The sequence below is a fragment of the Cryptotermes secundus genome, unplaced genomic scaffold (genome assembly GCF_002891405.2).
Source record: "Cryptotermes secundus unplaced genomic scaffold, Csec_1.0 scaffold693, whole genome shotgun sequence".
In the NCBI taxonomy this organism is placed as follows: domain Eukaryota; kingdom Metazoa; phylum Arthropoda; class Insecta; order Blattodea; family Kalotermitidae; genus Cryptotermes; species Cryptotermes secundus.
Window position 1 is genome coordinate 715,872 of NW_019722434.1, and position 23,975 is coordinate 739,846.

Genomic DNA, 23,975 nt, shown 5'->3' on the forward strand with positions numbered 1-23,975 from the left:
CAATGTCTGCCGAAACGTCTGAACCCCTTGAGCATTCTGTGCAGCTTATTCCCGAAAGTCGAAGTCAGAGGTTGAGCTCCCTCCGTGAAAAGCTAAGGAATAAGCACTGCTTGATACTGCTGTGAGGTACGCACAAAGGTTCTCACTCTACAGTCCGACCGCGATTTACTAATCACTCCGGTCACTGCGTCCGGCTCCGAACAGCACCTACTGTCCGCGAGCTCTGCTCCACAGCCACACGGTTCCTGGCTGCAGTTGAAAGGGAAACTTGACATCAGCGCCACATTCCTCAGTTCGAGTCAAGGATTGCTTATCACAGGCAGGGATCATTAAATCGCGTCTCCACTCTAAGTACATGCATGACAAACTCATTACATGACGCCAGCTAACACAACCTTTGCAAACGTGTCCAGATATGTGGGATCAACAGTGACAGATCAAAGGTGCATTCATGAATCAATTAAGAGCAGCTTAAATTTGGGGAATGCTCGCCATCATTCGGCTCCGGTCAAAATTTAGAAAACTATAATTGTACCTGCTGTTTTGTATCGGCGTGAAACTTGGTCTCTCGTGTTAAGGGAATGTCACAGACTGACGGTGTCTGAGAACAGGGTGCTGAGGGGAATATTTGGACCCAAGGTGGAGGAAGGGACGGGAGGTTGGAGAGAACTGCATAATTAGGAGCTTCATAACTTATACTCCTCACAAAATATTATTAGGGTCATCAAGATCAAGAAGAACGATATTGGCGGGGCGTGTAGCACGCACGGGAGAAATGGGGTCCAAATCCACAGAAAATTTCAGCCGAAAGTCCTGAAAGGAAGACATCACTTCGGATTTCGTGGCGTAGATTAGAGGGTAATATGGAATGTACTAACCCTTTTCGAGGATGAGGTGGGCAGGGCATGTAGCGCGAATGGGGGAGACGAGGAATGTGTATAGAATATTGGTGGGAAAGCCAGAAGGAAAGAGACCACTGGGAAGACCAAGGCGTAGGTGGGTGGACAATATTAAAATTGATCTTAGAGAGATAGGATGGGATGGGATGGATTGGATTTATCTGGCTCAGGAAAGGGACCAGTGGAGGGCTCTTGTGAACACGGTAATGAACCTTCGGGTTCCATAAAATGCTGAGAAATTCTTGAGTAGTTGCAGAATTGGCGGCTCCTCCAGAAGGGCTCAGCTCCTTCTCAGAACAGGGGCCAATGGCTGGCTATTGCGAATACGGTGGGGAGAAACCTTCGAGTTCATCAGAACGCTGGGTGTGTTTTGACAGACGAAGACAGTACAAGCTTCTCTGGACTATGTCGCATGGTCAGCGGGCGATGTGAGGTGAGAAACAGCCAGCTTCTTCCCCGGCAACCGAAGAATGACAGCACATGCGGAACTGCACAATTGCGTTTCATTGGCTTACTGTGCCGTGCGGCCGTGCGATGTTGCTCCTCCTGTCACTTCATTTACCTACTTACGGTTAATTTAATGACGCTTCCAGTAGTTCTGATTACAGACTTCCAGTGGTAAGATGCGTAGTGAACTACGAATGACCACAGGAAACCTCCATTAGCCGATCTCCTGTCAGAAATACGAACCCAGGGCCCTCCTCAAGACAGCCGGATTCGTCAGTGTATGTTCCTCAGTCGGCCTCCGCGACACACACACGCCCAGAGGGTTGGCGCAGCGGTAACGCTCTTGACTCCATCACCGGGAGGTGCTTCGTTCGCATTTCGGCCGGGACATTGGCTATCCTGAGGATCGCATGGTCTTCCCCAGTCCCTCCAGGAAAACGGCGGAACAATACCTCGATTAGGCCAGGTCAGCTACCTTCGAAATTTTTTCCAATTTACCATCCACCCATATAGTCTTGCTACTGACATTTTCTTTAAAAAAACACATACCTACACATCCATACAAAACGACAGGTAAAATTACAGTTCGCAGAAATGAAACTGAAGATGATCTTGGACAAACAGGGCAATGACTGAAGAAAGGAATCGTCTATGACTTTCATAATATTTTAGGTAACATCACTTACAATTGGGCTAAACAGTGTATGCTATGAGTGAAGGCAACGGTAAGACCATGCCAGGTGTATGCCACCGCTCGTGGCCTTGCAGAAAATAAAAACAAAATTTAAAGAAAGACAGAAATGTACCAAATACTAATATGAAATCAGCTTGAACAGTGTACGGCGCCAGCAATGTATGAACATGCAAAACTCTACGGCGATCCATACAAATATTCCTCAACGGCTAATTCTCTGCCGCCTCCCAGGAGGCAAACGATTCTAGCAGCGCCTATGGGCATCGTGGTAGGTAGGCCGCACACTGGCAGGCGTCAAGACATGTAACAGTCAAGGCACGATGTCTGCAACACGATGCAAAGAAACGAGCACAGTTGAAACGTATGGGATTATGAAAATCGCCACACACCGGTCTGGGTCATGATGCTGACGTCAGCTTCATGCTGACGTACCACGAATAAAGCAAGACTGGATCTTTTGTCTCATGTCTTGACCTTGACGAAGTTGATTTGCGACCGCCCGTAGGCTATTGCGAGAACGTTAAGGAACTTTTGAATTTCATAAACGGCACGTAATTTGACTATCTCAGTGACTGTCAACTCCTCAAGGACCCCACTCCACGCAGTTAACTGAGCCAACGGTTCATTATTTAAATACAATACGCAATTAACTAGTCAGGATTTTCTAAACGAAACCTTCTTTCTTTCACGTACTAGTACGTCCCACGTCGTGATACCAAACTGTATGATCTTACATGAACACAAACATTTGTACGAGATCTAGACCTACCTAGTGTCCAGCATCCAGCATTATTCACACAGCGTCGTAGGAATCCATAACACGCAAATGCATTTCACTCCCATTTTATGTACAGTTCCTTATCAATTCCGTCATTTAGAACACTAATGATTTCTTTACCACCAGTAACATCAACAACAAATCGCCATTTTTGTAGTCACTGATTATAGGATATAAATCTGTGTGCGTAATCGATGTCATTCGAATTATGTTAGGTTCTAGATTTACTCTGTAGATAGCACTATTAAGCAATTTCCTCTCAAGACGTCAAAGAAGATAAATTACATTCAATGTGAATGTGCATTCGTGAAAGAGGAGTGTCAATCTCCTATCGTCACCCGATCCGAGGGATGCCAAAATTTGAGGGAAGTGTTGAAGTGTCTCAAATCACCAATGTAATCCATTCGATAAAGAACATAACAAAGGTATGCTGCATGGTTTAAAAACCGTCTGAACTGAATCAGTGCTGCCAACACACTTAAACCACTGCTTTTAATACCATCCATCATTTCGGCCCATATCGTAACACAGGGGTCAGGAAATTCGTCAATTTTATATTCCATTGTTTATTTAACTACTGTGTTCCAACTGCATAGATAACTGTAAAATGGGAACTGGAACTGTATTCATAAACAGTAATTTTAGAAGGCATTGACCGCGACCAATTTAATGTACTACTGGGCATTTATTTACAGCACAAAGGTAAGGTTAATAAGGTACGATTGTCCCTATGCCATGAGTATGCGTGGAGAATGGTGATATAGCTTCATGAATTCTTCACCTCGCGACTATATAAGGGGTGAGAGATCAGCCGAATAAATTGATAAGCTTCACGTCCAACCCGCTTTACCCCCAGAGAAGAAAGCCCACGGTACCCGTTGTAAAGGAGTCTGAGTGGCCCCAAAAGTTGTTCTGGAAGCCATGGAAAATTCTGCAGAGAGTCGAATCCGTATTCCTCTGTCAACAAGCCCCTAGCCTTGATCCTGTACCGACTGAGGTAGCCTGACACCCATCTGCTGTGAAGGATTGTGGTAAATATGAACGTTCTCAGTAGTGTCCCTTCCGGCCGCAGTTCGAGCCCACTGCGGGGAGGAGGGGGGTAAATTTTGGCGAAACGACCACACAACTCTTGCGGTTATTTGAGAAGATTCGTCGCTGTGTGTGACATGGAGACATACATCTGGCGCGCGGATCTAGAGCAATCTTGATCAGACATGTACTCTCCTCACGCTACAGCAGTCTTTATCCGCTTGGGAAGGGTCCTGAACAGAAGACTAACGCCAACCTTTAATGACGTCATGCAGAAAGATTCGACGTCACCAGGTATGAATGAGACAAAATAAAAGCTCTGTTCAGGTGTGTTTCAACACAGCAAGGGTTGCCAACTTGGCGCTTGTAAACTTGTCCGACAGATGTGATTAAACACACTACGTCGTTATACACAAGATTTGTATATATGAAGCGGAAAAACGACACAAGCGACATCTGAATGGCAATATGTATAGTTTATTACGCGATAGGAGTCTGCTTCATTACTTCCTGACGTCTGACTTTTTATTTATTTACTTTTGATTTAGTAACTTTGTATTGCTTTATAAGAGACGTCCGGAGCCGTTACACGTCTTAATATATGAATGAGTAAAAGGTTAGCCAAGTGTAACAAGTTTAACGTGTTAGTTACGCCTTCTGGCAATGGCCAGCTGTGGTGGAACCATGCGAAAACAATCTTACTCAAATTTAACTTCTTGCGCTTGATGGAAATTGCTAATCATTCATGTCCCAACTAAAATGTATTTACTTATCCACTTTGTATTTATTTACATTTCAGTTATGTATACATTAGCTATTTATTTATTCATTTACGTATTTCCTTCTTACTTATTTACTATTTCTAGGCAATATCACGTGTCAGGGGCAGCACAGTTCGTCGCACAGAGGCGCTGCAGTCGATATATTCGGACCACACGCGGCCAGTAAACGTAAACAAATATCGAACTACTGCGGCACTGAAACGACAAACGCTTCCTGGAACACTTCCAGGTTCTGGACAGCTTCAGCCGACATGACGCGATACTCTTTGCAAACATGCAGCTCTGTTACGGCTTGAAGAGTACCCTACTGCTGTCTGTGACGCCGTGTAGTCTGACACAAGTTTACTGATATCGAAGAAACGCACTGCTTCCATCTTCAGGGTGCAAGAGTGAGCCAAGTTCTGCTCGGCTTGTTATTTGTTTCTAATTATTCGCGTGCTTGGCTCACTCTTCGGCCTTGAAGATTGTGGCAGTACATTCCTCCGAGACGTCTGCATATTTCTATTAGACTACACGGTGTCACACCCTAGGAGACAGCACTCTTCATAGCCGCCTCTGTGAGAACTTTAGCTTTACCTAACAAACAGACGAAATAGAAAAATAAAATACAGGGAAGAAAGAAAAGTGAAGAAACCTAAGTAACAAAAGAGAAAAAGATTAGAAAATAAAAGCCTGAAAAGAAAAAAGTTATGAAGAGAATAAAGATATACTCGTAAAACACAAACATAATAAATGTTGGGGGGATACCAAAGGAAAGGGCAAGGAAATATTGTGAAGACCTGTGCAAAGGTCAAACAGCATGCGGTAGATAGGCATAAATGCATACTTTGTGTGAGCACTGTACTTGGCGCAGCGCATGTTTCGTAAGCTACTCTTGCACCGTAAACCAAAGCTCCTTGAGCCAGCACACAAGCCCCCCCACCCCCCGTGGATGCCGTGTCCTGGACTACACTGTAACGAGACTGTGCCGTGGGAAAACACAGCAAAATAAATTTAATTTTAGTTTCTCAGCGGATCAGAACCCGTCATAGTTATGTACGGCATCCGCTGAGAACATGAAAGAAAATGACAGTTGTTTTCCGTTTGTGCAGCCCGGTGCCTAGCAACAGAAACATTTGTTTCCTAACTGCAGCCAAAGCCATTTCATTCCATTTTGCGGTGCAGGTGGCTTCGAAACGTCCTCTGCATACAGTACTCACATTCATTTACTCCTTACGCGTGCTCGGATCTGCTGAACAGTACAGATACTGCGCCCAAATCTACTGTCGTTGGAAGTAATCACACCAACTAAACTGCTGCTGGCCCTCGCCAGCACAGTGATTCCTCGTTCCGAGTCCCACGGCCTCATGCCTATAGTTTACTTTCTGACGGCTCTGGGAGCCTTCACATCTGCAACAGACGCACAGCATCGGGACATGAAGAGTAGTAAACTGGCCTACACAAGACACACGTTCGCCCTAGGCGAGAATTCGGGAGGTAGTCGGTTCGAATATCGGCCGGGACATCAGCTGTCCTGGCTTTCCTCAGTTCCTTCAGGCAAACTGCAGGATAGAGGCCCCTTCTTTCCAAATCCTTTGATCGTCCATCTAGTAACCATTCTCTCAACGCTATAGTTCAAGCGTCGTTAAATATATATATAATTTCTGTGATTGACCCAGACATCAATGGATTCCGTCGAATTCTTTTACTGTAAATATAAGTACCTAATTTAGTCTAAAGCCGATCACGGTGGTCACGCGGTCTAAGACATGAACTGCTTTTGCTCGCACGGACGCTGGGATCGTGGGTTCGAATCCCACTCAAGGCAGTGATGTCTGTGTGTGTGTTTATTCTGTGTTTGTGTTATCCTGTGTGTAGGTAGTTGCCTTGCGATGGGCTGATCCCTCGTTCAAGGAGTCCTACCGTCTGTCTAAAAAAGATTAGGAAACTGAAAAAGAGGCCAAGGCCCAACAAGGAGCTGAAGAGCCATTGATGAATGAATTTAACCTAAATCCGATGGCTAACAGAATTCAGATAACACGACATCCCCATCATGCGCTCATTGCACACAGATCACACGAAACGAAAGCTTAGAGCCGTGGAGAGCAGTTAGTTTGGAGCACACTACGGCGCCTCTTGCTGTGAAGTGCCACTGGAAGTAACTGAGGAGTTGTGAAGCGTCAGCCCACGTAGCAACTCCTCTGCTCCTTGCTGTGGCTATAGCAGAGCTACAGACATTGCATCTGTATGAAGGTCGTCACACCGAGGGTGATGCAGCGTTGCAAAGTGCAGGATACTGGAAGCGTTTCTTTGCGGGGGTCTCAGGGCGCCCCTCTTTAGCTGGGCTGCGGGCGTCGGATTGGAATGTCATGGCAGATGTATAAGGAATTGGAAAGGATGCGGAGGGACAGAGGAAAACTACGAAAACTTTTCAGAATGTGCGGTGTGATGTCGGAGGTTCGAACCGAGCACCACTTGAATACGAGCGCTAACCCGCTCAGTACCATGCTATATAACATATGTTCAAATCACGGGAGTCTGGGCGGGCCCGAGCCGGTCTAGATGCTGTGAAGAAGCGAAAAATCTTTTTCCCTTACTGGGAATCGAACCCCGATTCCCCGGTCGTCTAATGGATAACCTAGTTACTGTACTGACTGGTAAGGACTCTGAACTTCATTACAAGCAGCTGACAGACGGCGAAGACTGTGAGTCACGTTGGCAGCCATGAAGTTGCTGCAGTGTTTGTTTGCCACAGTCGTTCCGTTTTCACAGTTTTACGAGACTTCTTAAGAAATTTAGTGTGAGCAGTGAAGAAGGAGCGTTCGGAGGAACAGCATGGGGCAAGGTAAATATTGTTTTGTGTTCAGTGGTAATAATATGGGAACCGTGCCGCTCCTCGCGGAATACGGATTAGCGCGTCCGCAGAGAAAAGTCTGCTCTGAAATCTGAGGAAGAACTCTTTTTTTTTTTCTTTTGTACATAAAATTGAGTTCTGATTGTCTTCTAGGGGAGGGGGATCAGTAAGCGGCTAATTTGTTGCCGTGGTTGCTACGGAAATGCACGAAAGCCAGGCGTGCCGTGGCAGCAGCTCGGGAAGTCACGCTTCCTACCGTTTCGTTCCACTCGTACTTGCTCATACTCCGTACGTAGAAATTGCTGTGACTGTGAAAAATATATATCGAGATTCTGGAGCAGTTAACACGTTTCGAGCCCCCACCCCCCCTGAGGAGGGGAATGTGACTGCAATTCTCGCTCCACAAACTGCCCATTTCTCGCAACATCTGGGACTGGTGCAGTGGTCTCGCCTCACCCTAACACTCGTGGGGGGACAAATGAAGGAAAGAGGCCACTTGGAGACCTAAGCACAGATGGAGGACCGGATTATGATTGATTTCAGAAATGTAGGGTGTAGGCCATGGACTGGATTTATCTGGCTCTACATACGGGTCAGTGTCTACCTCTTGTGAACGCGGTAATGAATTTTAAGTCTCAATAAAAGATGGAAAATTTCTAACCATCTGAGTAACTATCAGCTTTTTATGGTACAGGGTTCTTCTCTATAGAAAAGTGAAGTTGTCCCTGTGCTTAATTAAGGACCACACCATAAAGATGTATAGGAAAATGGAGGTACAGCTCCTCTCATTATTAAATTCGGCAGCACGTTGTGAGTTTGACGCCCCGGTCGCCTTACTCTCTGGGTAAGAGGCTCCACCACCCATTGTACAGAAGGATGGGCGGGCCCCAAGGCCCCTGTCGGGAATCGAACTCCGATTCCTCGTTCGCTCGACGCATAGCCTAGACACTATGGTGACTGAGCTACATGCGCCGTATCGGGCTGGAAACTTGTCCAGCACGTCTAAAAAGCGTGAGGGCAATTGCACAGGCGGGTCCTCGGTTCGCATTTCGCCAATTCATGAAGCAGAGGGTTGGAATCCTGTTGTACACGCCACTCGCTAGAAGCAGCCGGTTGCCTAGCAACCGCTGTTACAAGTGCCACATGCGTTATTGAAGACTTTCCGACGAGGTAGGTCATACCGTCCGTACGTGAGGTCACGGCACCAATCAATGCGGTCACGTGACCAGCCACAATCGGGAAAGCCTTCACTGCTCACAGGCGTGCTTTACTTCTTCTTCTTGTACTTACTGCGTGGGTCGGGTCGCGCCGTAGCTCAAGCGGCTCTGGTCAAGTGGGATATGTGGTGGACAAAGTGGCGCTGGGGCAGGTTTTCTCCGAGTACTTCGGTTTCCCCTGCCAATCTTCATTCCACCAATTGCTCCACAATCACCCTCACCTATCATCTGGGGCTGGTACAACAGGCCAGAAGTGGCCGCAGTACAAGGGACTAACAATACTGCGTGGGTCACCTAGCAACCAACCCTCCCGTCTGTCTCTGTCTTACCAAAGCCCTCATGTTCTTCCTTCCTTCCCCAGCTTCATCTACTCCTTCCGCTCTGGTGCGTTCCGTCAGTTCACACCCACGCTCATTTCAATGGGCACCGAGGGGTCTTCCCCGGAGGTACAGAGGCCGGAGCGTTAAGCTTACCACTGACTTCCATTTAGTGCCGATGTTATGTGTGAATATATGCCTTCGCACCACCCGTACGACTACTTTAATTTTACTGAAGAGAAGAGTTCTCCTTGAGAAGCTGATAGTTACTCAGCTGCGACCTTTTGGATTCTGTCTTGGTTCCTTCTTAAAACGCACCCCGATCATCTTATTCTTTTATGAATTTATTTTCAAATTACCCTTCAGCCCAATTTACACACATTCGCGCTCCTCACTTTTCACTTGTTACGAGCGAGCCGAGGGCGGCAACAGTACAGCCTGTGACGCAGGCGTCAGACTTCCTTCACAAGTGAAACTGGCCAGCAGAGTAAAGCCTACTGGCATGTGTCAGAGCAGTCCTTCCCAACGCGGTCTGGCCAGGCAAACCTTTCGTGCTGGAATAACATTAATGGCACCCTCAATAACATTCACGTGGCTGGAGCAGATAAGCAAGGATAATACGTAATAAATAAATGTCAAATAAGAATATAAGATCAACGTATTACTTAAGCGAAAATATTGGGAAATAAACGTCACATCTCGCGTGTACGAAAACTGCGCCTTAAAAACTAATATGGCCTATATTTGCAATTTTCAAACCTAAGAGTGGTTTCTCTTTTTACGTTTTGCTTGGTGCTGGAAGGTTCAGTTCGCAGATCTGGTTCTGCATTTTGTTCGTGTTGAGCTGTGTGACTCGAGGGTCCAGTTTCGAGCACGCATCACCTACACGACTCCAACACAACGTCTGTTTCCTTCTGAGGCAAAATACGATTCAGTTTATTAATTACTTCCTATGAACTTGACCTCTCTAATCTAAATAAGATCTAAAATTAAGATAATTTTAATTGAAGTTTATAATTATAATAATAATAGTAATAATTATCTGGTCCACATCTCTTATTTTGGAAAAATAAATAAAACTAGGGTTATGAGATCTTGCTGTGTGTGTGTGTACTGCCCCTCCCCCACTCTGATGGCCTGTACCAATATCGTATATGAAATGTGGTATGAATAACCTATCATGCCACCTGAAGATATCTCAACGACATACTTCGTAAATTTCCCATCAATAATACCAACATTCCAGCCTCCAAAATCATCGAGTTCATAAGCTTAATATTACTTGAAACCTGAACCGCTCTTCAGGGAACTTAGCACGAAAGCCATTTCGTATGCGGCACTTCCTACAGCATATGCTCCTCTGGCAATACCAAGATGGCGGCCGCTCGAATTCTTGATGTGGGACGCAAACTGTTTCTTCAAAGCCGCATTACCTTAAAAAGTGCAACTTCTGAGTCTTCTATCGAGGAATAAATGCATGGTCTTTCTGTCGTTTTTAAATACAGACTATGTATTTATATCGTTACATTTTTAATGTTCTGAGTTTTTTGTCTTTTAGGGCTACTTTTTCTTCACTAATCCGGATTATCGCTTGAGCAGGATAACCGTTCCTGTCGCCATGGATTCAGTGTGCTCTGACTTATCGGAGTGGCACGTGACCATTTAGGGGGCCGTGAGGCAGAGCGATTTATGGCTCTGTGGCTTGTTGTTGAGATGTGAGTGGCTCTGGCAACAGCTTCACTGCCTTAAATTGCGTTATTTCATGAGCATTTCAGGTTCCATAAAAATGGAGTTCATATTATCGTTTTACTGTAAGCACCCATACAAACGTTATTTTCTTCTGATTATCATGTCAACTACTCAAACTGCAGTGAAATTCTCTTGCGGAACATCGCGGTTCTGCGAGCCACCAATTGAGAAACACTCTTCGATACGTTGCCCTACGTGACGCGTTCTGAAGCAAACTGAAGACTTCTGTTTTACATCCCAGGCGGTCTGCCGTTACACTGAAAGGATCCAGTCAGTCTCGAAGCCAAGGCTTTTGGCGTGGGAGTCAAGAATTAGCCTGTAGTCACAGCATTCGTCCAGGGCCTCTGAGATCCCACGAATCAGTGAGGCCAACACACAGCAAGTGCGTTCTCTCGTCGCCATCTGCACAGCTTTACACCGGCGTTTCTGTGCCACAGACATGCGTTCAAGTGGCGTTGATTGGACTTAGCTGTTTCAGGGCGATTTTAAAGGTGTCAGAGGAAGCCTAAATCACAAGAGCAGCGGCAAGTGCGACGTGCAAAACTGAACTAAGGTCACTGTGCTGCTAGTTTCGTGTTTCGGTTGCAGCTCCAGGCTCTAATCAGGAAATCCCGCAGTTGATAGAGTGTCATCAAAGGCACACGACATATGCAAGCGTCGCATTGGGACGCTGGGTCCTCAGTTTATACCTCGCTCGGAGCACTAATAAGCATTTTTCAGTTTTCTACTCGGGAAATCCTTGATTATGATGATAATGGTGATAAGGAAGTACCTGTCCAAAGGGCCAAAGTAGGGTCGGTTGGGAAATGACAGACAAGAAGATCTTGAAGGAGAGGGCCTTATTACACACGCATAATGTACTGGGGTGAAGGTTGTGGGCAACTGTGTTCCGGTCCATCTACGCAACACATGATGACGTGAAGATTGTTGCCTTCTCACATGTGAAGCCGTCCAGTCTTGTAAATAGTTACCAGAGCTTCGGAGAAAACCACTGCCTCCATCCCCATGGTAGAAAAATATTCTACAATGAAGACGAATATAGAACGTTCCTACATGAAGCATTTCTTCCTGTCTACCAGACAACACCGCGCCACATAACTTCAAACTTGCACAACAGTGACATATTCAGGGGAGGGTAAGGGCGGTGGTCCCCTTTTCCACAGTCCATAACTCAAAGAAGCAGTCGACAGCAGAAGCGCTGTATATCTGTAGGCCTGTATTGTTGTAATGCTGCATGTCTGTATGCCTGTATTGTTGTAATGCTGTACGTCTGTATGACTGAATTGTAGCGCTGTATATCTGTAGACCCGTATTGTAGTGCTGTATGTCTGTAGGCCTTAATTGTTGTCGATCTATGTCTGTAGGCCTGTATTTTTGTAGGTATGTATATCTGTAGACCCGTATTGTAGCACTGTATGCCTGTAGGTCTGTATTGTTGTAGGGCTATATGTCTGTATGTCTGTATTTTTGTAGGACTGTATATCTGCAGACCCGTACTGTACGAGTTGTCGTGATACACCTCAGTCCCTGCAGGCAGATTACAGGGTTAAAGCTTCCTGAATGTAGGCCGAGAACTTCCTGTCAGATCCCTTCCTGTCTACGACTTGCGCTATGTAATGCATGAAGCCTGTCTTCACTGTGACTAGTGAAGATAACACCACACGCTGCTAGAGGGAACAACACACAAGCAAGGGGCGTACTGCAGATTGCAGACGTAGCAAGACAACGGGGTAACGAACAGAAGAACAAGCTGCATAAACGAACCTTCTGGAATATCACATAGCTCTAAACAAGTGGACGACGCTCCTTATGAGGTGGAATAGGATTTTACGAAAAACTTTTAATAGAAACTTTTAATGGATTTTAATTAATTATATGCGTTATTTTTAAGTGGACTGCAACACGCGGTTTTAGCTCACAACAGAGCAGTGCAGCAGTTTGGATGCATTGAAACACCTGAAGATGGCCATATATGGCCGGAACATGTTGAGTTAAGTGTTAAATGGCGAATAAACAATTGTTGACGGACTGTGGATACATAGACGGTCAAATAACGAAATTAATTCACTGAATATTTAACGGGACTTTCGTCAAAGTTCTCTATACTTCACCGAATATTTCACCCAACTTTCGACAAATGTTCCCTATACTTTACTGAATATTTTACTGGACTTTCGACAAATGTTCCCTATACTTTACTGAATATTTTACTGGACTTTCGAAAAGAGTTCTCTATATTTCACGGAATATTGACATTGGCGACACGAACTTGAAAGGAAAATCAACCAGCGCCTGGCGACTGATATTCTGTCCGCTGGACGGTACTTTTATTGACCGGCCGAACCGGGCTTGGCACCGCATCGCGGCGACCCACATGGCCACCAGCTGGCGCTCTGTCGCCGAAAGCACAGGCTTCGAACCTCAGGTTTCTCACTACCGGTATGGGCTCACAGCCTTCTCTGCTGCATTTGGAAATTAATTATCTCAGTATGAACTGCAAAGCTACAAAGCACCGGGTGACTGCACGCCCTAACTGAGATTTCTGTGGTCCCCCAAATTCCTCCCAACTGGTCTCTCGTACATCGGCCGCAGTACAGTCTATGCTGGGACCCCCCACAATGCCTGCCCTGCAACTCACTGTGCGTGTCGAACTTCCTAATGATGGTCTCGATGATAGTAGTTCTGGGGGCCACGTGCCCCCTGCGGACCGGCATGGCTGCTGAACGTCGCGCCGCCACTTCCACTACATGCTTACGCACACACTCACTCACTGCACAACACTGCGCGTCCTGCCGCTCTCACAGCGGCGCACAACTGCCAGCAGGCGTCGCGGCGGCTGCCGGGCGCGCGCTCTGGTGGGAACAGCCGCGGTGACGTCACACCCCTCCACGCGGCGATCTGACACCCGCGGTCACAAGTTCATCCAGGCTTATCATGAGCCAGCTCAGTCCACTCCCAGTCTCGTCCCTCAAGTAGCAGTAAAATTCTGGCCCCCACGCGTGCTACATGCTCTGCACGGCCTATCCTCTCTGAATTAATCATCCTAATAATATATGAAGAAGAGCACAAACTGTGAAGCTCCTCTGTCTGCCTGTCCCACTGTCACCTCCACACCCTCATGCCCGCACGTCCTCTAACTTCTGGAGCAAGTCAGACTCAGAGGCCAACAACTAAATTGCTCTTTATCTTCCTCAGATACTCCAGGGGATCAGTACAGATGTTCTGACTCCTGAGCTCCGTTTGCTCAAAAGGCCACAGTCAGTGAGGGACCAAGTTTCACACTCATATAACAGGTGAAACTGTGTGTAGTGTTCCTATATCCAATGGTCCTGCTTCCTAATCTGACGGCCCCGAGATCGACTGTCCTGACTGAGGCTTCTCGTGGTTTTCCTTAGTCCCGCCAGTTAAATACCAGGAGAGTTCTTTAAATTGCGATATTCCCGCTTCCTTCCCCATCCTTACAAATTCATGTCATGAATCATCCACCACAGTACCAGGAATCTTCCTGGGGGTTAAAAGGAGGCCGGCGCGTAAGGCTTACAATATCACCGCCATCTAGAAAATGTGGGAGCCTCGCTGTCTCAGCACCCCACTGGACTCCACGGCCCGTCCCAAGGATAGATTTACCTTCACATATACGAGTACATAAATCCTGTGGAGACAGTGGCATATCTTGCGAACTGTTCGTGTGAACAGATACCAGACACGTTCAGGCCGTTCAGGGGTCCGCTGCGGTAAAAGTGGCGGCTTACTCTGATAGCTGCAATTCATTTGACTTTGCGGTATTGCAGGGAAGTCGAACAACAGGCGGGCACTCGCCTCGTGCTGCCACATAGCAGTTTGAGGAGGAACTCGTTGACTGGGCTAACAGGGATAATGTTATGTGTACAGTCTGGTCAACAAACATGCGTGCAGGCTTGTGCCGCTCAGAAGCTACAAATATCTGTTACAGGAATGGGGTGCTCTGGGAGCATCTTGTTCTGTGCGGGGCCCCGTGACGGGCGGCTCCAGTCCGGCGCGGAGACAAATTTACCTTTACCTTTTGCATACACTTGCAGACATGCAAGTAAGTACACAGAGCACAGTGGAATTGTGGAACATTTTGTTGTATATTGATTCTGAAAACTTCCTGATGCTTTCGCTTGCGCCCTCCTGAAGCTGGCAATGATACCCAGATCACTAACTTCAAAAGTGTGCATGAGTACTGTTGGTTGCCTAGCAACGTTTGGGACCGCCTGTTCACAAGAACGCTGTCTCCCGCGAGAGTCGGTTCTGGGGCGCAGTTCCGTCTGCTGCACAACGCCAATAGTCCCTCAGACCGTCAGACAGAACGAGCTTCCTTGGCGTGGTCTTGACTGTTTGACTTGCTGACCCCTTGCATATTTCCCTCCAGCAGGTCTCGCTACGTTTCCTCTCAGGTCTTTAGCCAATCAGCTGACATGAAGGTTGGTTCTGACAACTTATGCTGGCAACAAGATCTTAGGCTGGTTGACATAAGCCAGAGGTCTGAAGGAGTGGGTAACACAACAGCGTGTGAAGTCCGTCCGAGACCGGCGTTAATTGTTTCGGCTCTGTTCTCTGTTCACAGAAGCAGTCGCTGTGTATTGTTAGAACCACATGGACACACAAATACACCGAACGTGGGCAGAATGTAGAGTTTTAATTATGATAAAACAGGTGGTACATATAGTAACCATTCGAATTTTAAAGAGATACTCAAATCCACTCCAGCATGCAATATCCTCACGCCTGTTGGGTGGCGTCAGCACACGGACAGCCTCTGCGGAGAAGCAAGTCAGAGACTGGTGTGGGTGTGAGCGCAGCTTCAACAGATGAAATCTGTTCACTAGTTCCTTGTCCGCCTCTTGTTCGACTCTTCCGCAGTACCGCAAAGTCAATTTGGTTGCAGCTATCGAAGAAAGGCGTGAGTTCTTATTGTCCAGTGTAAAAACGTTAGCCCTGACGTGGACGACCGTGGTCACCGTGTCTGTTATTTGCTTATCTTTTGCATGACTTGACACCGTTTTCACGGGACATTCAGCAGAACGGGAAGAAAAGCTTGTGTCTTGCCGGTGAGTCATGCATGTTCGCGTTACAATAACAATGAATATTTTAGTGTTGCGTGGACCTAACAGGTCACGCAAGAGCGAGTAGTCTTTCATTTCTAACAAGGAATGGAATTCTCTGGAATCGGATGTCCCATAACAAGTAGGATCAATATGTTGTGACAGGTGAACCCACTGCATATAGAAGTGTCACGCATCGTCAACACAGTACGTGAGAACCAGCGGCCATTGCACGTCACCAGCTAGGTAAGTATGTAATCCCGTACGAGAGAGTCGTTTGCATGACAGCAAGGAAATTGTCTGCCATTTGGTACGCCAAGAACCGACCTGAGAGAGACTATACCAGATAAGTTCAGACCAGGGCGGAGCTCGGGTGGGCGGTCAGAGACGATGGGCTAGTCAGGCCGCAGCGCCTGCAAGAAGCTATTCGTATGTCAGAGTGACTGTGGTGTTTGGAATTGTAATGGTGAACGAATTGTCCAATAAAGCAGCTTCGTCTAAAGCCGCAACCCAGTAATTATTTGCCACGGAACCCCGGACACGTGAGAGTATCAATATCTTTAATTTACCGTTGACTTCAACGGGCTGTTCTCTGGCAACTCAAAATGTATAGTATCGAATTATAGGATGATTACTGAACTATGAATTGGAAAGCATTTAGAAGGAAGTGGTCGTGACCTGATTCCAGGGACTATAGAGGTATTTGCATGCAAGGTTGAGGCTAGACTTGTATTCGAGAGGTGCTCGGTTCGAAATCCCGCCGGGACATCAGGTAAACTGAGCGAGGTTCCTTGTGTTCCCCCTCAGTCTCTCCAGAGAAGTGCCGGGCTAGTACCTCAATGAGGCTATAAGCGCTTCCTTTCAAATCCCTTCCAGTACATCACGTGACAGTCACTGGCGGGGCCGCTGTCTGCGCCAGTGACAGATCGAAAAGTGTCGGTCAGTGTGCTCGCTTCCCATACCGGGGTCTGAAAGCGGGACCAGTAGATTGTGTCAGGATTGGGGACCGAGGGGTTCAGCGCTCATTTGCTTCGCAGGCTGAAATTTCTGGGCGCTGTTCGTCCCCATAAATGTTGGTACAACCCCCGCTCCTAAAGCACGTCACTGCGTTGTGCTGCAGGCTCTAAACTTCTGGGCGCTGTTCGTCCCCGTAGATGTTGGTACAACCCCCGCTCCTAAAGAACGTCACTGCGTTGTTCTGCAGGCTATAAACTTCTACCATTTCTATGCTGACATTTTCAGCTCAAGAACATTAAGTAAACCCTCGATAATCCGGTTACAATTAATCCGGATCGAAATATGAAACTTGAAAAATGCTGTTCCCAGTTCAGTACACGTGACATGTAGGCAGGCAGATGAGTCACATGTCTGTTCGGACAAAACTTGAGACAGTTTCCTCAAACCTGCGTCATTACGTTCAAAAACAAGTGCAACTTCTGGGTCTTCTGTTGATGTATAAATGCACTGTATTTTTGTAGTTTTTAATTAAAGGCTCTATACCAATTTCTTTTTAATTTTCATCAGCACTGCTTATGATCATTAAAATTCCCATTTTTTTGCGTTAAAGTTTTTTTTTTCTTTTACAGATATATTTTGCTTCGTTAAACCGGATTAGCGAGGGATTATGTTCATGGCATTCTCTGCCTACATCATCTCTGAGGGCAGCCTAGAGTAGGCAACCTTGCGTAACAAATGCCGCGTGTCCACAAGAACTCCGGTAGGGCGATTTTGGGTCCCATCACCTGCTCAAAATGGGATTTATTGATTTAGCAATGATCACATAAGGGTCTACGTCACTATATGATGATGGCTACCCTTAGAGATATTTTAGGCACAGATTCGCACTGGGGGGCGCTGCAAGTCAGGACAAGTTTCCGTCCACTAGAAATGCTGCATAAACCAAAGGAGCGGGGAACAGAAACATTTCCAAACGGTATATCTCGTTCGTGGCAAGGGAAATATTAACATTGTACAGCAGGATAGTACATACATTCTGAAAACATTTCACCTTTGAGACATAACACATTTATCAGTTCAACTTACTATATTTGTGTAGTATATTACCAAAATACATGCTTTAGCAGGACCACGGAAAACAAGTTGCATTGAAATACACGCGCGCCTGTTCCCCGCAGTGCATTGTGGGGACAGCGAGCAGACACGCTCCAACATCATGTACACTGAAGCCGGAGGTTCTTACTGCCTGCTTGCATATTACACTGTGTATCCTGGTAGACAGTGATCAGCGTTTCGGAGGAAATTATACCCTGAAGATTGAGGCACAGTATTCTTCCGAAACGCTGGCATCTACCCGAGTTCACCGGACAGTGTGGGAAGGAATCTTCACCTTGGAGTAGCAGACATACTTGTCGCGGCCTCTCTCCGAGACCTAACTCCAAACATATCTGAACCCCTAGTTCATCCCCCTAACAACAAAACAGCAGTCACTCTGTATCTCTTCTCGAGTCGTGTACGATGGTCTTGGAGGCCATACCGCACATGGCAAACAGGCTGGCCAACATGAACACGAGCCCGGGGGGCTTGGCCCCGAGCAGCAGGGCGCAGCAGCAGGCGGACAACTGGAAGGCCAGCAAGATCAGGCCCAGGTACACCGCCACAGCCAGCAGAGAGCCCCTCACAACAGCCAGACAGGCCTGCATTGCCGAGCTTGAGGTCTGGAGGCAGGACAAGGCATGAGGCAGCACACCTCGGAAGCAGTAGGCGGGGAACTGCCTGATGCGATCCAGGGACGCGGTCCTCGCGATGCTGGGATGGACCCTGCGGGATTTTGTGGGGCCCATGGCAGAGCGTTTGTCAGCAACCCCTGCAACAGGGACCACAGAGCGCATCACTGGAAGCCTAAGTGGCCGGCTGACTGAGTGACTGGCTGGTGACCAGCAAAGAAAATATGTGCCCGCCGAAATCTTTGAAATTATTTAGCACACTTTGCATTATTTTTAGGAAAGAAATGGGGAAATTTAAACTTTATATTTGCTAAAGTGATGAAGATATTCACTGTTTTTATGGAACAGAAAGGTTCATTGTCTTGTTCACAAGAGCCTGAGCCAGCTAAATCCATCTACACCGAACCATATTTCGTTATGATCCTTGTCAATATTATCCTCCGTTCTACATTTGGGCTCCCGAGCGCTCCCTTCCCTCAAGGTGTTGAGACCAAAAGTCTGTCTGACATTTCCATCTCCTCGCCCTAACAATTATTGTGGGGATTACGTAAGGATGTTGAGACCTGCCAGAGCAGGCGCACATGCAATGTCAAGGTTCATGCGTCTGTGTCTGGAGACAAATTCATGCTCTAAGTACAGGATATGCCCTGTCATCGTCCATTTGTTTTGTCTTTCTTGCGGTCTGATAAGCCAGAAACTTTGTCCTTAGCAACAGACAGCCGCAATGCGTAGTGGCCTCCCTTATCACCGGACCTCTTGACTCTACTCACCCGTGGACACGAGAGGTCTGAGTCTGTCCTGTACTGATGGCTCGGTGACCGCTGTGACGATCATTCTGGAACAGAAAAGACGGACGGCTGCTTCGAGCTTCAAGTTCATCTCAATAATATTCGAGAGCTCTTTATCCAATGTCAGAGTAAACTTAATGCAAAGACAAATTGGTTAATGCTGTTTAGGGCAACATTCCTGGCTTATTGCGGCCGTCATATCTATGTATCCATCTATGACTCTGCAGCCCTTCTGATGGACCTTGGCCGCTTTTCAGTTTCTTGATCTTTAAGACAGTCGCTAGGACTGTGACGTCACATGAAACACAAAAATTGAATAATTCCTCGTTTAACGTCGTGGACACATTATGGTAAATAGCGACCTTAGGTGAAACGGCGTTAAGCGGATCTAAGTTAGTTTATCAGCCTTTCTTCGCTCCATAACGTGCACTGCAATATAGACCAAACAAATATGGACGCGACTGTAAATACAGACATATTCTTGTCTATATATGCAAGCAATTGTAAATTGGAGTAACGTAGTGTGTAGTGGCCGCGCCATAGCTCAAGCGGTTAGTCGCTGGCTTCCCACCGCGGCGGCCCGGGTTCGATCCCGGGTCTGGTCAAGTGGGATTTGTGGTGAACAAAAGGGCGCTGGGGCAGGTTTTCTCCGAGTACTTCGGTTTCCCCTGCCAATCTTCATTCCACCAATTGCTCCACACTCACCCTCACCTATCATCTGGGGCTCGTACAATAGGCCAGAAGTGGCCGCAAAACAAGGGACTTAGTCCCACCCCACTAGCAATAAAAGCAACGTAGTGTGTATATACCCACAACCAAAGGTGACGCGAGCGTGTGGAGGTTGGCGGCCCTGTCTCGTCAATATGGAACACTTGTTTGAGCAAGTAACCCCACCCTTCGACCATTTTCTTGAACTCTGGGGTGAACAACGACGTAAGACGAGTTAACAGAACGCTGTGTGGTTCCCTGATATGAAAACACTCTCACGTAACAACGGAACGTGAAGCAGGGCGACGTACGCAGTAGCCCTGTGCCGTGGAGGCCCACATTTTGTAGACAATCGGCTCACAGGTGGCGGTAACGTTGCCAAACTTACGCGCTCGCCACGCTTTACTCCCCAGGAAAATTATTTAATTAATTCCTGGTACTCATTTCTGTTAGAGGCTGAGTCGACCCCAGGGCCATAGTGCGGCTTAGAAGGATTAGGTCAAAGAATTTAAGATATTATGCAAATCATTTCCGACTTTATGGACTGCATTCCTATACAAAAACTTGTTGTAAGGGTGAGCAATATTTGTTTGTCTTCACGTAGAGTCAGCCTACCATAGAAACTGTACAGCTTTACACGTAGGAATGTGAGTTATGTTTAGGTCAAGAACGGGCGAATTGTGTCTTCATGCCCCTCCGACAAACAGGGGCCTAAGTATTCCACACACATCTGAACAAGTAACCGAGTGTGGTGAACAGCGATTTGACACCCGTCAGGGGCACACCTTTTGGGTACAGGCGGATCCTGGCACGGGGTGCGAAGGCGATCGCTCGCTTCCTCCGAGCGCCGAGGTGTAGCGTCACCCCACCCCCACGCACCTTCTTGGCCTGGCTGAGGAACAAGATATCCCCAGTGCAGCTTGTCTGTTTTGGTTCAGTAGGTTTACTGAGTTTCGTGCTGTCAATTGGAGCAACAGTTCAGTTGTGGGATATTCGCCAGAGAGTAACGACGTGAGCACAGCAGCTCAGGAATGTCCATTGTTAAGATCCGTTACCGGGAAACGACTAGTGAAAGCAGACTGAGAAGGCTTAGCGTGAGATGTGGTGACCTGTGAAATGTGGAGATTAACGATAGAGCTACAGTTACTCGTAGTTACGATCTGTACGTAGTCACCAAATGGCGTCCCCAATGGAAACCCCGTCTATAGTCACACTCCCTCACACGTGACAATTTACAGAAAGGTAATTTTGCCCGCTGTTCTGTATTGGGTTTCCAACCAAAGCTACTGACTTCGTATATATGGCCGCGCCATAGCTCAAGCGGTTAGCCGCTGGCTTCCCACCGCGGCGGCCCGGGTTCGATCCCGGGTCTGTTCAAGTGGGATTTGTGGTGGACAAAGTGACGCTGGGGCGAGTTTTCTCGAGTACTTCGGCTTCCCCTGCCAATCTTCATTCCACAAAATTCTCCATCATAATCACCCGGGGCAGGTTACAATAGGCCAATCAGTGGCCGCCGTGCCGAGTGGACCCAGTTGGACTCCACCCCCACTAAGCGAATATTGATCACTTTACCACTCGACTCGTGACCACACGTAATTTCAGAGCCATCGCTAATCTGCACACTTCACAAATCACTACAGCACACGCTATATCTTTTCCAGCCTGCAATGCCTTCACTAGTAGTTGCTTGGTAACGGCTTCTAACAATGGCTGCTTCCGGGCTTAAGCCCTCTCTGAATAGCAGCTCGCTTCCAGCTGACTAGCTTATAACTTCCGTTGCCGTGGAGACCCGCTACAATATGAATGTTCACAACACCAATAAATTCCGTTGAACTGCCTCGTACATTCTAGTTCTAGGCACTAACTGGAGGCGAATCGTCAAGTTCACGCTGCACCTGCTTTTACCCTGGATATGATTTCTTGACACGGCTGTATGGATGTCTGCGTCCCTTTGTCGACTGAGTGAGCTTTGTTAGAACCAACTCATCAAATTGCTTTGCCGATGACGCAAAGATATGGACACACCTGCCGCTGCGCCCAAGCCCCATGCCATAAGCGGAAATGCGACGACGCGTACGAGCCGACGCAAACGACTTCCGGTTCTCATGGCGATATTTATTTCTTTACCTTCTGGTTATGACGCCGTTTAGTCTGGTAGGTGGGCACGAACACTAAACTGTAGAGTAACACAGACATACTGGAAACAAAACTTCTGCTGAAGACAAGTTTTATATTAGAGATAAACAAACTTCTATTGGAGACAAGTTTTATATTGGAGATAAACTTCTCTTGGAGACAAGTTTTGTATTGGAGATAAACAAACTTCTGTTGGAAACAAGTTTTGTATTGGAGATAAAAATCTGGAGAGATGTTTATATGTTAGAAAACAACTTCTGCTGAAAAGAAGTTTATAGTGAAAGTAAAGAAATGTCTGTTGCCAGTAATCGAGTATCACGGTCAAGTAGCTGGCACACTGGAGGTCCCGGGTTCAAATCTTGGCCTTGAGGCCGGTTCTTGTGACTGATTTCTTTCGGTCCCTCGTGACGAATGCCTGGGTATTACCTCAAGTTAGGCCACGACCGCTTCCGCCCACAGCCTTTCCAACACAATGCTGTCATGCTATGCACAAACACAGTTTACTTACTTACCTTGCGCACTACCGCGGCAGCCGGCAGCACTCGTGCACTCTACCATCGCGCTCTGTACGGTCGGGCTTTTGTGTACGTCCCCCCTCCAGGCCGCCAGCACATGTTACACAGCGCGGAGCTTCTGACTGCGTGACGTCACTGCGCCAACATGGCAGCTGCAGCGTCAGACTTCGGTAATAGCCGTGCTGAACCTTCGGGTTCTGCTTCAGCCATTGTGCGTTCTCCATACCGTGAACATGAGCGGTAAGCACTCACGTGTTGCAAGTGCAGGATTGCTGAACAGATCTTGATTAAATTTGATACGAACGTTCCAACTCATTTAATTTTCAACAGTAACAGTGTAGCAGAATGACGCAGTAACCACAGTAACCTACAGATACTAACATCAGTAACCATGGTAACAACAGTGAAAGTAACAGCCGTCTACAAGTGAATCCGAACCCCGTACTGGTAGGGTGTGGGTCAGAGCCGACAGAGAGTAAACTATGGTCTTGAGTCCCATGGGACTCTTAACCAAGAATGACTGTGCTGGCGAGGACGAGCGGCATTGAGAATGTCAAGGCAAACTGTGTATGGGTCGCAGGTTCACAGCCTTATTTTGTTTGTGTTAGTTATTAGCTTTCTCGCGTGCAACTTGCTTCGTAAAAGCTTTAAAGTATTAAACTTCAGAATGTCTTCTAGATCACTGGTGTATGCATACAACATTGGTCACCTGTAGGTGTCTCCAAAATTGCTGATGAAACTGCTGTGCTTTTGGGGAATGCCCCCGTCTGTGTGCCCTATAGTGATGGGTGCTTCCTCTGATTGTGTTGTGTGTAGCTGTTGAGACAGCAACTAGTTACTGACAGGACTAAATAGGGACGAGCTACAAGATGCTGCGATACAATGTTATTGTGTTCATTTGTGTTAAGAGCGGCCACTGCATTGCGGCATGGAGAAGGGAGGATTTGGAGGCAAAGCAGAACATGACCTAGACTTCACCAAGTCCAATCCGGTTACAGCTCCTCTGCATGTAACATGACCTAGACTTCACCAAGTCCACATCCGGTTACAGCTCCTCTGCATGTAACATGACCTAGACTTCACCAAGTCCACATCCGGTAACAGGTCCTCTGCATGTAACATGAATTAGACTTCACCAAGTCCACATCCGGTTACAGCTCCTCTGCATGTAACATGAACTAGACTTCACCAAGTCCAATCCGGTTACAGCTCCTCTGTGTGTAACATGGCCTAGACTTCACCAAGTCCACATCCGGTTACAGCTCCTCTGCGTGTAACATGACCTAGACTTCACCAAGTCCACATCCGGTAACAGGTCCTCTGCATGTAACAT

At 47.1% G+C, this 23,975-nt stretch overlaps 2 protein-coding genes across 6 annotated transcripts in view; both read right to left on the minus strand.

The window, feature by feature from the left end:
- LOC111861471 (potassium voltage-gated channel unc-103) overlaps window positions 1-13,539 on the minus strand; it is a 164,757-nt gene extending 151,218 nt beyond the window's left edge. For all 5 annotated transcript variants that reach the window (XM_033750334.1, XM_033750337.1, XM_033750335.1 and 2 more), the window contains exon 1: window positions 13,384-13,539. In XM_033750334.1, coding sequence (XP_033606225.1) covers window positions 13,384-13,459 — 76 coding nt within the window. In that variant the 5' untranslated portion in view covers window positions 13,460-13,539. The remainder of the gene's footprint in view (window positions 1-13,383) is intronic.
- Window positions 13,540-17,813: 4,274 nt separating this feature from the next.
- LOC111861479 lies at window positions 17,814-22,725 on the minus strand. Its single transcript, XM_023846096.2, has 3 exons — window positions 22,640-22,725; window positions 19,266-19,330; window positions 17,814-18,635 (listed from the first exon to the last, which is right to left on the minus strand). The coding sequence occupies exons 2-3, from the start codon at window positions 19,327-19,329 to the stop codon at window positions 18,256-18,258; spliced, it is 444 nt and encodes a 147-aa protein (XP_023701864.1). The 5' UTR covers window position 19,330; window positions 22,640-22,725; the 3' UTR covers window positions 17,814-18,255.
- Window positions 22,726-23,975: the final 1,250 nt, after the last annotated feature.

What these genes read in the sequence shown, in the direction of transcription:
- LOC111861479 (XM_023846096.2), bottom strand. Translation starts at nt 19,329, where the DNA reads ATGATCGTCACAGCGGTCACCGAGCCATCAGTACAGGACAGACTCAGA. An exon ending in CAGACCTCTCGTGTCCACGG is followed by an intron (nt 18,636 to 19,265) that starts GTGAGTAGAGTC and finishes TCCCTGTTGCAG; the next exon opens with GGGTTGCTGACAAACGCTCT.